Source organism: Rhinopithecus bieti, unplaced genomic scaffold (assembly GCF_001698545.2).
Source record: "Rhinopithecus bieti isolate Rb0 unplaced genomic scaffold, ASM169854v2 scaffold_35387, whole genome shotgun sequence".
Taxonomy (NCBI): domain Eukaryota; kingdom Metazoa; phylum Chordata; class Mammalia; order Primates; family Cercopithecidae; genus Rhinopithecus; species Rhinopithecus bieti.
In genome coordinates, this window is record NW_016814956.1 from 21,233 (window position 1) to 38,009 (window position 16,777).

Genomic DNA, 16,777 nt, shown 5'->3' on the forward strand with positions numbered 1-16,777 from the left:
TGTGTTAGCCAGGATGGTCTCGATCTCCTGACCTCGTAATCCGCCCGTCTCGGCCTCCCAAAGTGCTGGGATTACAGGCTTGAGCCACCGCGCCCGGCCTAGTGAGAGATTTTCTAAAGAGGACACAAAAGCATGAACCATAAAAGAAAATTTAATAAATCGGACTTTATAAAACAGAAACATTTGTTTTTCAAAAGATACTGTTATGAACAAACAAGCCACAGCCTAGGAGTAAATACTTGCAAAACACATAGCTGGTCAGGACTTATATCCACAATATATAAATAACTCTCACAATTTAATAACAAACAATGGCAAAAGATTACAATAGACACTTCACCACAGAACATATACAGATGGCGAATAAGCACATGAAAACATGCTCAACATCACTGATCATTACAGAAATGCAAATTTAAATCACAATGAGATCCCCCTATATACCTACTAGAAAGGTGTGTTGTTGGTGGGAAAACAAAATAGTACAGCCACACTAGAAAACAGTTTGGCAATATCTTATTATTATTTTTTGAGAGACAGAGTCTCACTGTGTCGCCCAGGCTGGAGTAGAGTGGCATGATCTCGGCTCACCGCAACCTCTACCTCCTGGGTTCAAGCAATTCTCCTGCCTCAGCTTCCCAAGTAGCTGGGATTACAGGCATGTGCCACCACACCCAGCTAATTTTTGTATTTTTAGTAGAGATGGGGTTTCACTATATGTTGGCCAGGCTCGTCTCAAATTCCTGACCTTAAGTGATCCGCTCGCCTTGGCCTCCCAAAGTGCTGGGAGCACAGGCGTGAGGCACCACACCCGGCCCAATGTCTTATAAAGTTAAACATATGCTTACCATATGGCCAAGCAATCTCACTCCAGATATTTACCCAAGAGATATGAAAACACAGATCCACAGAAATGTCTGTACAAGAATGTTTGCCAGCTTCATTCATAATAACCAAAAAAAACCCGGGACAATTCAAATGTGCATTAACTCATCCATCGACAGACAAACTGGAATACTACTCAGCTATCAAAAGGAACAAAATGATACATGCCACAACATGGATGAACCTAAAATACATTAAGGTAAGTGAAAGAAGCCAGCCACATGACATTCTAGAAAGAACCAAACTAGAAGGAAAAGAGGTCAAGCCTGGGATGAGGAGAGAGACTGAATTATAAAAGGAAACATGGAGTTTTTTGTGGGGATGAAAATGTCCAATACTTTTATTGTAGTAGTAGTAATTACACAGCTACATATTCATCAAAACTATACAACTGTACACCTAAGAAAGATAAATTTCATGGTATGTACATTATACCTTAATCAATTTCATTTGAAAAAATAAAAGGAATGCAGTCACATCAACATAAATATATAATGATCACATATAAAACACATATAGAAAATTATGTTCAAACATTAACATGTATGGCCAAAGATCATATGGTGCCATAAGGGCATTTTGTTTTATTAAAATACTTCATGAGTACTAATGATAAAGTACTAACAAATATTGAACTCTAATTAATGATATGCCTGTGGAGGTACTTAGGGGTTAAGGGTACTGATCTCTGTAACTTCCTTTGAAACGCACTATAAAAAAATAAATCGAATTGATGGAAATTGGAGGAATTGGCAGATGGACAGGGGATAAATATAGCAAAATGTTTATAGTTATTATAAATCTGGGTGGAGGTATTATATGGGTGTTCAATCTACAATTCTTTTACTTGTTTTATATAAAAGTTTTCATAATAAAATGTTGGGGAAGCTAGATAAAAAACAGCAAAGTAAATTGAAAGTAAGTAGGAAAAGAAAATAAAAGTAAAAGAAATCAATAAAACAGAAAATGGTAGAGAAAATTAACAAAGCTAAAACTTCTATGAAAAGATCAACAAACTTGAAATAAATTTCAGTTTGTACTACTACATGAGACTGGACAGTTTTCATTACTGTAATGAGGCTACTCTTGAAAGGAACAGTTCCCAGAAGATTTTATTATCTCAGAAAGACCAGTGAACTTATGGGACCAGCCAGAGGTTTCATCCAGGAGACAGAGGGAAAATATAGTTCCTGAAATAGATTCAAGTATGGAGAAACAGGGAAGAAAGTCAAGTTGCTTTCTGCTGCATTCTGCTTCCAACCCTGGGAGTTTGGAGAGCTGTCTAGGAGTGAGTCCATGTGCGCCTGTCTTTCCATCCCATCCTGCTCGCATGCTCATTGCTGTCTCCTATTTCCTTGTAATTCCTCTCAGCAGATATTTCAAGTAGTGGATCTTAACCAAAGATGGGCATCAGAACCCTCTGGAGTGTCACTCAAAATGCACATAACCAGGCCTACCCTAGGCTTTCTGAAACAATTTCTACAGTGGGGCCTACTCATGAGTATCTGACAGATCCACAGGTAACTATGTAATACATCTCTGGTTAACAACCACTACATTAAATTAAAGAAAACTTTTTTATGGATAATAACAACAATAAAACAGTGATAACATTTGTTGAGTGTTTCCTTTATGCCAGGCACCCTTTTAGGTGCTTTACATGGATCAACTCATTAATTTCTGAAAATCATTCAGTTCTATCATTAGCCCCACAACAGGTAGAGAGGCCAACCAATGTGTACACAGTGATAGCTAGTGAGGAAAGTGGCCAGAATTCCAGTCCAGGCTATGTGGCTCCACAGTCCATGCTCTTAGCCACTTGTATGTGGATGAATAACAAAGCTCCTTCCTCTGCCCAGGTCCAAATTAATCAGTGCAATATTTATTGAATGTCTTCCACCAGTCCCACACTGGAACAAGTCAGAACAAGATGTAGGCTCTTATGTCTAGGGGTTGTGTTCGAGCTAAAGAAATGAGCCATTGGCACTTAGCTATATATTTTTTTAAGTTACCATATGAAATGCATATGGTAACTTAAAGTTACAAATGTAACCAATAAAGGAACTAAAATGAGAAAGTTTATTTAAAGTTACAAATGTAACCAATAAAGGAACTAAAATGAGCATATAACAAACTTGTGAAGAGCTGGGGAGTGGAAGGCCAAAGTGTGAGGGAAATCCTTACTTTTCATAGGGGAAGATAAAACTGAAAACCCATAAAATGCAGATATAAAGGTATTCCCTAAACCTATGGAGGTGCTCACCAGAACCAAAAGAGAAATCTTTAGAAGAAGCTGCCCTTGGGGGGGTGTGATTGGGAATGCACCTAAGATTACTTTTAGCCTATACTGTTCTGCACTCTTAGACTGAATATATAAATGTCTGTATTTTAATATAATAGTTTTCTTATGAGGGAATCGGGACTCAGGAGGGTAGACTGTGCCTGAATTTGCTTTTCCTCCCTTCTAGGATAGCACTGAAATCAGAACAAGACACACAGTCATTACAATTCCAGGCATCACTGGAAGAAAGGAAGCATACCATCAGCACACTAGAAATCCTGATGAATCTCTAAGCAGCAGATATGGAATTACACTGAGCAACAAAGAGGTTATCATCACCCAAAACATTCCTGGAGGAAGCTACAGAATGGTGGGAGCCACAAATGCCAGCACAGGGAGGATCTCAGAGAACAGGTGTGTGTGCTGAGGAGTGGGTTCTGGAGGAAGCCATCTGAGGAGTCCTTGGGGCCAGCACCTGACTACAGCTGATGCTCTGAAATTAATCTCTAATGAGCAGTGATTCTCAAGCTTTACTGTGTCTATGGGGTCCCTGGGGAGTTTGTTGAAATGCACATTCTCCTTCAGAAAATCTAGAGTGGGGCCTCAGATTCTGATTTTCTACTTAGTGCCCCAACAATGCCCAGGCTGCTGGTTCATGGATCACCCTCTGAAGAGTAACAGCATTCTAAACAGGCTTCTTTGCCATGGGCCAGTGAAGGGGTACTATGAAGGGGAGAGAAAGAGCAGACCAGTGTATCAGAAGAGTTTCTGGATCCTTGTAGGCAGCCCACAGGAAAACAGACACGGAAAAGCAGCTCTATGCAGGACTAAAATATGATTCACTGAAGTATTCCACCTTGGGAGTAATGTCCTCTCGAGTGTGTTTATTTTTTGAATAAGTAAAGAGATAATAACAAAACAAGAGTTGAGTGGGAAGGATGTATTGAAAATGGAGGAATCTGATAACAAGTAGTATGAAGTCAGATTTGTAACAGTCTGAGAAGAAATAAGTAGAGAAAACAGAAAATGGTGTGAGGTTTACAGTGTTAACCACAAAGTGAGAGCAGGCAAGAACGTGGTGGGTACCTGGCTGGGTAAAGGTCACTGGCAAAGCTTTGGTGTCCATACTGAGTCCAAAAAAAAAAAAAAAAAAANCTCCAGATATTTACCCAAGAGATATGAAAACACAGATCCACAGAAATGTCTGTACAAGAATGTTTGCCAGCTTCATTCATAATAACCAAAAAAAACCCGGGACAATTCAAATGTGCATTAACTCATCCATCGACAGACAAACTGGAATACTACTCAGCTATCAAAAGGAACAAAATGATACATGCCACAACATGGATGAACCTAAAATACATTAAGGTAAGTGAAAGAAGCCAGCCACATGACATTCTAGAAAGAACCAAACTAGAAGGAAAAGAGGTCAAGCCTGGGATGAGGAGAGAGACTGAATTATAAAAGGAAACATGGAGTTTTTTGTGGGGGATGAAAATGTCCAATACTTTTATTGTAGTAGTAGTAATTACACAGCTACATATTCATCAAAACTATACAACTGTACACCTAAGAAAGATAAATTTCATGGTATGTACATTATACCTTAATCAATTTCATTTGAAAAAATAAAAGGAATGCAGTCACATCAACATAAATATATAATGATCACATATAAAAACACATATAGAAAATTATGTTCAAACATTAACATGTATGGCCAAAGATCATATGGTGCCATAAGGGCATTTTGTTTTATTAAAATACTTCATGAGTACTAATGATAAAGTACTAACAAATATTGAACTCTAATTAATGATATGCCTGTGGAGGTACTTAGGGGTTAAGGGTACTGATCTCTGTAACTTCCTTTGAAACGCACTATAAAAAAATAAATCGAATTGATGGAAATTGGAGGAATTGGCAGATGGACAGGGGATAAATATAGCAAAATGTTTATAGTTATTATAAATCTGGGTGGAGGTATTATATGGGTGTTCAATCTACAATTCTTTTACTTGTTTTATATAAAAGTTTTCATAATAAAATGTTGGGGGAAGCTAGATAAAAAACAGCAAAGTAAATTGAAAGTAAGTAGGAAAAAGAAAATAAAAGTAAAAGAAATCAATAAAACAGAAAAATGGTAGAGAAAATTAACAAAGCTAAAACTTCTATGAAAAGATCAACAAACTTGAAATAAATTTCAGTTTGTACTACTACATGAGACTGGACAGTTTTCATTACTGTAATGAGGCTACTCTTGAAAGGAACAGTTCCCAGAAGATTTTTATTATCTCAGAAAGACCAGTGAACTTATGGGACCAGCCAGAGGTTTCATCCAGGAGACAGAGGGAAAAATATAGTTCCTGAAATAGATTCAAGTATGGAGAAACAGGGAAGAAAGTCAAGTTGCTTTCTGCTGCATTCTGCTTCCAACCCTGGGAGTTTGGAGAGCTGTCTAGGAGTGAGTCCATGTGCGCCTGTCTTTCCATCCCATCCTGCTCGCATGCTCATTGCTGTCTCCTATTTCCTTGTAATTCCTCTCAGCAGATATTTCAAGTAGTGGATCTTAACCAAAGATGGGCATCAGAACCCTCTGGAGTGTCACTCAAAATGCACATAACCAGGCCTACCCTAGGCTTTCTGAAACAATTTCTACAGTGGGGCCTACTCATGAGTATCTGACAGATCCACAGGTAACTATGTAATACATCTCTGGTTAACAACCACTACATTAAATTAAAGAAAACTTTTTTATGGATAATAACAACAATAAAAACAGTGATAACATTTGTTGAGTGTTTCCTTTATGCCAGGCACCCTTTTAGGTGCTTTACATGGATCAACTCATTAATTTCTGAAAATCATTCAGTTCTATCATTAGCCCCACAACAGGTAGAGAGGCCAACCAATGTGTACACAGTGATAGCTAGTGAGGAAAGTGGCCAGAATTCCAGTCCAGGCTATGTGGCTCCACAGTCCATGCTCTTAGCCACTTGTATGTGGATGAATAACAAAGCTCCTTCCTCTGCCCAGGTCCAAATTAATCAGTGCAATATTTATTGAATGTCTTCCACCAGTCCCACACTGGAACAAGTCAGAACAAGATGTAGGCTCTTATGTCTAGGGGTTGTGTTCGAGCTAAAGAAATGAGCCATTGGCACTTAGCTATATATTTTTTTAAGTTACCATATGAAATGCATATGGTAACTTAAAGTTACAAATGTAACCAATAAAGGAACTAAAAATGAGAAAGTTTATTTAAAGTTACAAATGTAACCAATAAAGGAACTAAAAATGAGCATATAACAAACTTGTGAAGAGCTGGGGAGTGGAAGGCCAAAGTGTGAGGGAAATCCTTACTTTTCATAGGGGGAAGATAAAACTGAAAACCCATAAAATGCAGATATAAAGGTATTCCCTAAACCTATGGAGGTGCTCACCAGAACCAAAAAGAGAAATCTTTAGAAGAAGCTGCCCTTGGGGGGGTGTGATTGGGAATGCACCTAAGATTACTTTTTAGCCTATACTGTTCTGCACTCTTAGACTGAATATATAAATGTCTGTATTTTAATATAATAGTTTTTCTTATGAGGGAATCGGGACTCAGGAGGGTAGACTGTGCCTGAATTTGCTTTTCCTCCCTTCTAGGATAGCACTGAAATCAGAACAAGACACACAGTCATTACAATTCCAGGCATCACTGGAAGAAAGGAAGCATACCATCAGCACACTAGAAATCCTGATGAATCTCTAAGCAGCAGATATGGAATTACACTGAGCAACAAAGAGGTTATCATCACCCAAAACATTCCTGGAGGAAGCTACAGAATGGTGGGAGCCACAAATGCCAGCACAGGGAGGATCTCAGAGAACAGGTGTGTGTGCTGAGGAGTGGGTTCTGGAGGAAGCCATCTGAGGAGTCCTTGGGGCCAGCACCTGACTACAGCTGATGCTCTGAAATTAATCTCTAATGAGCAGTGATTCTCAAGCTTTACTGTGTCTATGGGGTCCCTGGGGAGTTTGTTGAAATGCACATTCTCCTTCAGAAAATCTAGAGTGGGGCCTCAGATTCTGATTTTCTACTTAGTGCCCCAACAATGCCCAGGCTGCTGGTTCATGGATCACCCTCTGAAGAGTAACAGCATTCTAAACAGGCTTCTTTGCCATGGGCCAGTGAAGGGGGTACTATGAAGGGGAGAGAAAGAGCAGACCAGTGTATCAGAAGAGTTTCTGGATCCTTGTAGGCAGCCCACAGGAAAAACAGACACGGAAAAAGCAGCTCTATGCAGGACTAAAATATGATTCACTGAAGTATTCCACCTTGGGAGTAATGTCCTCTCGAGTGTGTTTATTTTTTGAATAAGTAAAGAGATAATAACAAAAACAAGAGTTGAGTGGGAAGGATGTATTGAAAAATGGAGGAATCTGATAACAAGTAGTATGAAGTCAGATTTGTAACAGTCTGAGAAGAAATAAGTAGAGAAAACAGAAAATGGTGTGAGGTTTACAGTGTTAACCACAAAGTGAGAGCAGGCAAGAACGTGGTGGGTACCTGGCTGGGTAAAGGTCACTGGCAAAGCTTTGGTGTCCATACTGAGTCCAAAAAAAAAAAAAAAAAAACAACAGGTATGATAATCTACCTTAGGCTAAAAAACAAAAGCAAAAACAAAAAACAAACAAACAAACAAAAAAGCAATCCAAATTTCAGCCCGAAAGGGCCCACAGTATGCTCAATAAAGAGGAAATGCTGACATCTATTAATACATCTACTATGGTGAAAATACAAAAGGCCAAGAAGGTGGGAGAATAAGTCTTAAAAGCTTCCAGAAAGGTGGTGGGAGAGGAATGAGAAGAGGCTTGGCACTTCTCACTAACAAGCCAGGAGGCTGGAAGGTACAAATGGGATCTCAGAACAAGAGTGGCCACAATCTATGTGAACGCCAAGCAAAGAACGCGGAGACTGTAACCGGCGGCCAGGCAGAGGCCTCATTTGGACATGACAACAGTTCCGCTCATCAGAGCCTAGGCATGTCCACAAGTCCGGGGCTCTCAGAAGAGCTCCTGAGTGCATCCCAGAGGCCAAGCTGTCACCAACCAACCTGGTCTCCTTTCCCCGGCCTGACTCACCTGGCCTGTCCTCACCTGCACAGGTCCGTACCGGGGTCCCTCCATCTGCCATCCAGGACTCTTCTCCTGGTCCCAACCTGAAAATCACATCTGGCTTTGCAACTAGATACCCTGTTCAGGGGACATGACAAAGGACTTTGTTATTAATGCTGAGAAACTCCAGAACCTAGGCCCACCCCTGCAGGCTGAAGGTGGCATGGCCTCGGTGATGGCCCCATGCACACAGCTATCTGCCCCTCAGTACAGAACATTCACATAGCAAGCAAGGGCACCAATATGCTCTCCAGAGTCCAACGGGGACTACGAATACTACACAGTGGGCTGTAACCCAAACTCACTGAGGGTGGTAACCCACACTCATTGTTCCTAGGCCCCGGAGCTTGGAGCAGCTGAGAAAGAAACACAGTACTGGGGGCATTGTGCATCACCCCGTGGCGCGGTCCCTCACCCACGGACACCAGGTGGCTGTAGTTCTCAAGCATGACATCCCTGTAGAGGTTCTTCTGGGCAGAGTTCAGTTGCTGCCACTCCTCCAGGGTGAAGTCCACAAACACGTCCTTGAAGGTCAATGATTCCTGTAATGGCACATTCCTCTTTAGCATGCCAGGACCAGCCTGGGGCACCGGGACATGGCACCTCACGCACATGGAGGGCTTACTCTGTGCCCTCTAGGAGAAACTTGACAGATGAAGAGTGTGAGGCGCACAGAGCCTAAGTAACTAGCCCAGGTCACACAGCCAGGAATGAGGGAGTCGAATCCATGCGGTCTGGCTCCCGCATCCACACTGGCCTTTTTTTTTTTTTGAGACTGAGTCTTGCTCTGTCACCCAGGCTGGAGTGCAGTGGCGTAATCTCGGCTCACTGCAACCTCTGCCTCCCGGGTTCAAGCAATTCTCCTGCCTCAGCCTCCAGAGTTGCTGGGACTACAGGAGCCCACCACCATGCCCGGCTAATTTTTGTATTTTTAGTACAGACGGGGTTTCACCATGTTGGCCAGGCTGGTCTCGAACCCCTGACCTTGTGATCTGCCCGCCTTGGCCTCCCAAAGTGCTGGGATTATAGGCGTGAGCCATCGTGCCTGGCCTGGCCTTTCTTATATAATTGTTCTTATGCCAGTCACTAGGCAGTTTGGCATAGTATATTACATAGAGTATCTACATGACTAAAATCATTTTGAACTTTATAGGAAAAACAGATAGGGTATGAGAAATATCTCACCCTGGAAATTCATTCATTCAACACATGTTTACTGAATAGAGGCCAGGCTGGTAAGTCCTGTGAAGTAAAGACTGATACAAAACCACACCTCTTAAACTCAAGGAGCTTCAGTTTAGTGGAGGGAGAAAAGCGACACTTAGACACTCATAGATGAAACCGAGGCAGCGAGGAAGCCTGCCTCAGAGGGACAGTGACAGATGTAGGACAGGGTCTGGGTGGTCCACAAAGGAGGAAGTCAGTCCTGCCTGGGGCTGACAGAGCAGGCTTTGCAGGGGACACAGAGCTACAACGAACAGTTCTAAACAGAGCTAATCAATCATGACAAACCGTTCTAACCTTCGCTCATCAATCATGAAACAAAGAACAGGAAGCCAGAGGTCTGTGGCCCGGGCAGCTGACTGAGGCAAAAGGGGAAAGGTCTGTGCTTGGCCTTGTCACCACCAAACAAGAACTCACTTCTACAAGGGCCCCAATTCCTCGCAAAGACTAATAACCCACCTGTTTCTGCTCCAGATCCCATCCTGTCACACCCACACTTGGTGGCCTTCAATTCAAGCCACTCGTTGCACCCGTAAGACCCAAATCAGCCACAGTGGCACTAGTTTACCCAGCTGTGCAGGAGAGGGGACAGGAAAGCCAGCCTGCCAGAGGGCAGTGACAGGCAGGTTTCTCCAGCAGGAGGGCTTCTCAGAGCAATCCAGGAGCTGTTAGCCCAAACTGCCCCTCCCTCGTGATAGCTCTGGTGCCAGGGAACAAAACCACACTGCTGAGTGCTAGGATGATGTTGCTTGGAAGCTCTAACCTGTTCCATAGACCAGTATCTCTTGTAATGGTCCCAGTGGCATGGCTTCCAGGGTCCCAGCAAAAGATGCGCCCAGTTACATATCACTGAGTGACAATGTGCTCAGAAAACCCCAGTCCATGGCTTCCTACCAGCCAGTCAGTTTACTCAGTCCTCCAGTCCAGATGCAGTTTGTTTACCAATCCAGAGTCATTTTTATCTGGAGTAATGTCACCTGGTTTGATATTGTGAAATATATATTTGGTTTTTGTCCTGTCTCCTGGCAAAAGCTCCTGCAACCCTTGGAATAGACTCTGAAGTGATCAAAGTGTCTTTTATATGCTAATGAGATGACTGGTGGCTGGCTGCCCCTAGGTAGCTTCCGAATGGGAGCTGGTCACCAGAAAACCAGACAGGATTAGAGGGTTGGGAATTTCATCTCCATCTTCAAAACTCCTGGGAGGGGAGAGAAGATGAAGGCTGAGTTGATTACCAAGGGCCAATGATGATCATGCCTCTGTGATGAAGCCTCCATAAAAACCCCACTGTGGCTGGGTGTGGTGGCTGGCTCCTATGATCCCAGCACTATGGGTGGCTGAGGAGGGAGGATGACTTGAGGCCAGGAGGTTGGGCCTGCAGTGAGCCAAGATTGCACCACTGTTCTCCAGCCTGGGGGACAGAGCAAGATCTTGTTTCTCAAAAACAACAATAACAACCACCACCAAAGGACTGGGTGGGTTCAGACAGCTTCCACACAGCTGAACACTTGGTGGTTCCCGGATGGTAGTGAGTACAGAGAGGGCATGAAAGGTCCGTGGACCTTCCCACATCCCTTGCCCTATGTATCTCTTCCATCTGGCGGTTCATCTGTATCCTCTGTAATATCCCCCCCGCTTTTTTTTTTTTTTTTTTTTTTTGAGACAGAGTTTCGCTCTTGTTGCCCAGGCTGGAGTGCAATGACGCGATCTTGGCTCACTGCAACCTCTGCCTCCTGGGTTCAAGTGATTCTCCTGCCTCAGCCTCCTGAGTAGCTGGGATTACACGCATGTGCGACCACACCCGGCTAATTTTGTATTTGTAGTAAAGACGAGGTTTTCTCCATGTTGGTCAGGCTGGTCTCAACTCCCGACCTCAGGTGATCCGCCCGCTTTGGCCTTCCAAAATGGCTGGGATTACAGGCACGAGCCACCGCGCTTGGCCTGTAATTATCCTTTATAACAAATAGGGGAAAGTCAGGGAACTGAAACTCACTCTGGCAAATAATTCAATCTTCAGGAGGGTTCATGGGAACCCCCAATTTGTGGCCAATCAGTCAGATGTATAGGTCCACCCTACTTGTGACTGACATCTCAATCTTTGGCGCAGTCTTGTGGACTAAGCCCTTCAACCTGTGGGGAGCTGACGCTAACTCCAGTAGTGGTGGTCAGAATGGAATTGACTTAAGAGCACACCCAGCTGGTGTCCAGGGAGAACGCTGGTATGTGGGGGAACAGCCTGGTGCTGGGATGTACATCTGGTGTCGGAAGTGTTGTGTCAAGTGAGAGTAGACAGTAGGAAAAACTTGGGTTTCCTTCCTTATCTCTCAGACCAGTAAAAACAGGCCGTCATTCCATTGTCAGGCTTCGATTCCAGAACACAGAGCGTAAACTATGACAACGAATATGACAGTTAATAACCATTAACAGATCCTAGAAGTAACAGTGTCAGAGATTACTTTCATAATAAAAGTATCTTAAATCTCTGCCAGAAAAGATGTCATTAGAAAAATCTGGCTAGGCATTTATGGAGGGAAGAACTCCATACAAGTAAATTACTCTCTCCTCTTTTGAGCCCCCAGTAAATTACAGATGGATTAGAGATTTAAATATATACAAGATAACCATAAAAATGATAGAGAAGTTAAAAAGTTTTGATAGTTTTGTGGTGCTGATAGCCTTTCTAAGCAATCCCATATTCAGAAAATACATAGCTACAGGGTGATAAACTTGACTACCTAGGAATTAGAAATTTCTTTCTTTTCTTTTCTTTTTCTTTCTTTCTTTTTTTTTTTTTTTTTGACAGAGTCTCGCTCTGTTGTCTGTTGACAAGGCTGGAGTGCTGTGGCACTATCTTGGCTCACTGTAACCTCTGCCCCCCAGGTTCAAGCAATTCTCCTGCTTCAGCCTCCCGAGTAGCTGGGATTACACGCATGCACCACCATGCCCGGCTAATTTTTTGTATTTTTAGTAGAGACAGGGTTTCACCATGTTGGCCAGGCTGGTCTCGAACTCCTGACCTCAGGTGATCCACCCGCCTTGGCCTCCCAAAATGCTGGGATTACAGATGTGAGTCACCATGCCCGGCTGCTCCTACTATGCTTTTCTGGACTTTGATTTTTTTCACTTAGACAAAAGTATCCCAGACATTCTTACATATCAGTCAATTTTTATCATGACAGTTCCAGAGGATGGATGTGGCAATTTAACTACTCTCTGGTCCTCCTCGTCCACGTGAAGTTTGTTTACCAATCAGGGGTCATTTTTATCATAAGCAATGCCACCTGGTAGTATAGCTGTCATTCTACCATTATTGGATTCTCAGGAACATGGGACACTTAGGGCTTTCTCCTTCTACTTTTTGCTAGTATGAACAGAACTGCCTTGGAAATCTTTGTGGACATATAAATATTGCACTAGGATGGAGTCCTATCAATGCAACTGCTGATTAAAATAAGAAAAAGAGATCTTTAATAAGTACAGCCAAATTACCTGTCAACCAGCCAGTACTCTCATCCACAGTGACTCTTACCTACCTGTTCAAAGTTTACCACTCTTACAGATAAATGACAGCATGTATGTGAGTTTTAGTGAGGATTATAATCTTTTTGTATGTTTTGAGGCCACTAATATTTCTGTTGCTATGAGTCTTCATTCTGTTGGGTTGTCTTGTCTTATTGATATATTAAAGCTCTAGGGTAAAATTCTAGAAAGGGCATTACTGTGTTAAGGGTATCTGCAATGTAAATGTTGATATATGTAAATCAACTGTTCCACCACAAAATGCCATATACAGTTTATAACTTCTTTGGTGTTTTTTCTACATACTTGACTGTACTAACTGTTATCAACCTTTTTAATGTTTAAGAATATGAAGTATGACACATGGTATACTATTCTACATACATTTCATATTCTTTCAGCTATATATTAGGTGTGATCTTCAATGATTTGTTAGAATTTTAGTGTATAAAAGCAGGTAGATCATTATTATGTATACTTCAAATATTTTTCTCACTTTGATATGGATGTTTGATAATTTTTAAGATTTTCATTGTGCTTAGAAATTTCTAATGTCGGGGCCAGGTGCGGTGGCTCATGCCTGTAATCCCAGCACTTTGAAAGGCCAAGGCAGGTGGATCACTTGAGGTCAGGAGTTCGACACCAGACTGGCCAACATGGTGAAACGTCGTCTCTACTAAAAATATAAAAATTAGCTGGGCATGGTGGCATATGCCTGTAATCCCAGCTACTCGGGAGGCTGAGCAGGAGAATCGCTTGCACCTGGGAGGTGGAGGTTGCAGTGAGCCGACTGTGCCACTGCACTCCAGCCTGGGCGACAGAGCGAGACTCCATCTCAAAAAAAACAAACAAAAAACAAAAACCCCAAAACAGAAAAGCATAGTAGGAGCATATTTTCATTAAAAACAACCTATACAAAATGTTGTGGTTTTGTATATATATAAAACAAAAAAAATTCTGAAAGGCAAACAGTAGAAGGGCTGAAACTGGGTTCATTTGTTGGAATGCAACAGAAAGGGAGGAATGAAAATCAGCCCTGTTTTCCTGGCTTTAAAAACTGGGGACAGTAAACATCTTTGCAAATGGCATCACACTTTTTTCTCAGAAATTGCTTGCCTTATCTTTTTGTCTATATGTCCACCACATTTTGTGTCTTCTTTCATCCTTTTTCATTTTCTATATATGAATCCTTTGCATATCATATGCATTGCATATATTTTCTCTCAGCTTCAAATATGTCTTTTGACTCTATGGGTTTTAACATTTTAATACAGTTTAATCTGACAATCTTTCTTGTTATGGTTTCTAGGTTTCCCATCTTCATTACAAATGTTTCTTCTGATTTCCCATCGTGCTGAAGTGGGTGGCATGGCAAAGAAGGATAACACCGGAGTTTGACAAGGAGGTAGCATTTGGAATTCTCTGCTTTATCAGTACTTACAGGATCCGGGACACACAAGACTTTGAAATACGTTGTCACCAAAAATGGAAAAATGCACCACAGAGGGACAACAAAAGCTTCCCACAAGAGTCCTACCAAAATACCTGGGATTCAGTAATCACTCAATGAACATAAACTCCACTTACTGGCATGCTCAGGGAATGGGTTATTAAGCAACGCATTCTGTTAAAAGTGGCTAAAACCACCAAAAGTTGGGTTTTTTCTCAGGGCAGTAAGAAAGATGACTTACTTCACAAGTTGAATACTGGATTCCGACTCAACTCATTACATACCATCCTGTAACAGGAAGTCCTGTTTCAAGAGGATGTGGAGCTCACTGAGCTACTTGATTCCAGTATCCTGTCTGCAGGGCAACCTCAACAACAGGAAAGTGGATACCTTGCAACACTTTGCTCCCTGGCAACCCCTAATATTTGGGATGTCTCCATGCTATTTGCCTTCATTAGTTTGCTCGTTATGCTTCCCATTTGGCGGACTGTATCTTCCTGGCTAAGAGCTTTGAGAGTATGGAGGACAGCTGAACTACAAGTGACCTGAAAAAAATACAATGTTCATTTGGAAGATATGGCAGCAAATAGCTGAGCTATTACTAACCTTGTAAGAAAAGCTTTATGTCTCATTCAAGAAACTGAAGTGATTTCCAGAGGATTTATACTTTTGCTTGACAGGGTCAGTGCCTTATCCCATTTAATAAATGGAATAATTTATTAAATGATTAATAATTATTAAATTTATAATTAATAAATCATATAATTCATAAATATTTATAAATTATATAATTTAATACATTGAATTATTATTGTTGCATGATTAATAATAATAAATGATTATTTATCCCATTTAATAAAGCTAGACAGCATTCCACTCAGTACCTCATCGGTCTCTGGAAAGCTGTCTTCAGAACTTCCAAGCAGCAAGGCTATCTATCCTATGGATGCTAAAAAACTACCCTCTAAACTCTGAAAGTGACAATGTAACCAGCTATATCTGTGTCGTGCCTTTTAAGGAGCTAGGCCTTGGACTTAGTGAAGAGTAGATTTCAGAAGAGGAAGCACCTAACTTTACAGATGACTTCAGCCTGCCTACATTGAAGGTTTTGTTCCAACTCTGGGTGGCAGAGTTCAGAATTCTTCAGACGGTTAGCCTTATTACTTTCTATAGCCAGTTCATCTCCTGGGCCTTTACTTAACTTCAGCACTTTTCCCCATCATATCTTATCTTATTTGACTCAAGGTCTACCTCATGCTTACTACGCTTGTTTGAAAGAGCTTAAGTGCAACTCTGAATTCTATCAGTACTTTGAAACTCAGCACCAGTCAGTACCAGTGTTTATCCAAAACTCAACAGAAGTCAAAAGAACTGAATAACGTTCACACAGCAGTGTGCAACTTGCAGCTCCATGTGAAAGCATTACTGAATAAGGTAATAATTCTCAAAGATACATTTGAAAAGCTTATTTGTATGAAAGAAACACAAGAACAGTGTCAGAGGCTTATCAAATCCTAGAACAGAAATTAAAGTTGACTCAGCCCCATGTTTAAACAAGCAACAATTGCTGGGAAGAGGCCATTTCTCAGGTGGACAAACTGCTATGAAGAAATACAGATTAAAAAAAGGCAAGCCTCAGGTAGTGTGTGACAACCCACACTGTACAGTGGTACCTTTGATGCAGCCTACTCTACATACTGCAGACAAAGATCCACTCCCTGAGAAGGATGAATAGGACTTAAAGCTTATGTAGGTGATACAGATATTGACAGTGATTGCAGAAAGGATGATTTTTATTACTTGTCTCAAGAAGACAAAGAAAGACAGAAGCATAAGCATGAAGAATCCAAGAGGGTGCTCCAAGAATTAAAATCTGTGCTGGGATTTAAAGCTTCAGAGGCAGAAAGGCAGAAGTGGTTGTAACCTCTACTTAGTGATCATGCTGTGTTGAAATCTTTGTCTCCTGTAAACCCAGTGGAACCCACAAGTAATTCAGAACCATCAGCGAATTCAGATACAGGAAAAGTCAGTAAAAATGATACTGAAAAGGAAAATAGTAAACACTCCACAAGTGACAATGAAATAAGTAGGAGTGAGTATTTATGTGAACTCTCTAGAGCAGGGGTGTCCAATCTTTTGGCTTCCCTGGGCCATACTGGAAGAACTGTCTTGGGCCACACATAAAATACACTAACAATAATGACAGCTGATAAGCTTAAAGAAAAAAAAAAAAAACTGCAACAAAATCTCAT

At 41.5% G+C, this 16,777-nt stretch overlaps 1 protein-coding gene and 1 pseudogene across 12 annotated transcripts in view; one reads left to right on the top strand and one right to left on the bottom strand.

Moving 5' to 3' along the window:
- Nucleotides 1-16,777, bottom strand: part of KRABD4 (KRAB domain containing 4) — a 31,527-nt gene that overhangs the window by 6,253 nt on the left and 8,497 nt on the right. For 7 of the 12 annotated variants that reach the window (XR_001881592.1, XR_001881593.1, XM_017852781.1 and 4 more), the window contains exons 4-5: nucleotides 8,748-8,874; nucleotides 8,300-8,410 (exon numbers count right to left, since the gene is read on the bottom strand). Coding sequence is in view for 10 of the 12 variants with exons in the window: in XM_017852781.1 (XP_017708270.1) it covers nucleotides 8,300-8,410; nucleotides 8,748-8,874 (238 nt within the window). In the remaining 2 variants the exon portion in view is untranslated. Of the gene's footprint in view, nucleotides 1-7,718; nucleotides 7,766-8,299; nucleotides 8,411-8,747; nucleotides 8,875-16,777 lie in introns of those variants that run through there. The other 5 variants (XM_017852784.1, XM_017852785.1, XM_017852783.1 and 2 more) reach the window with 3 other exon arrangements.
- Nucleotides 13,128-16,777, top strand: part of LOC108515683 (vezatin-like) — an 8,784-nt pseudogene continuing 5,134 nt past the window's right edge.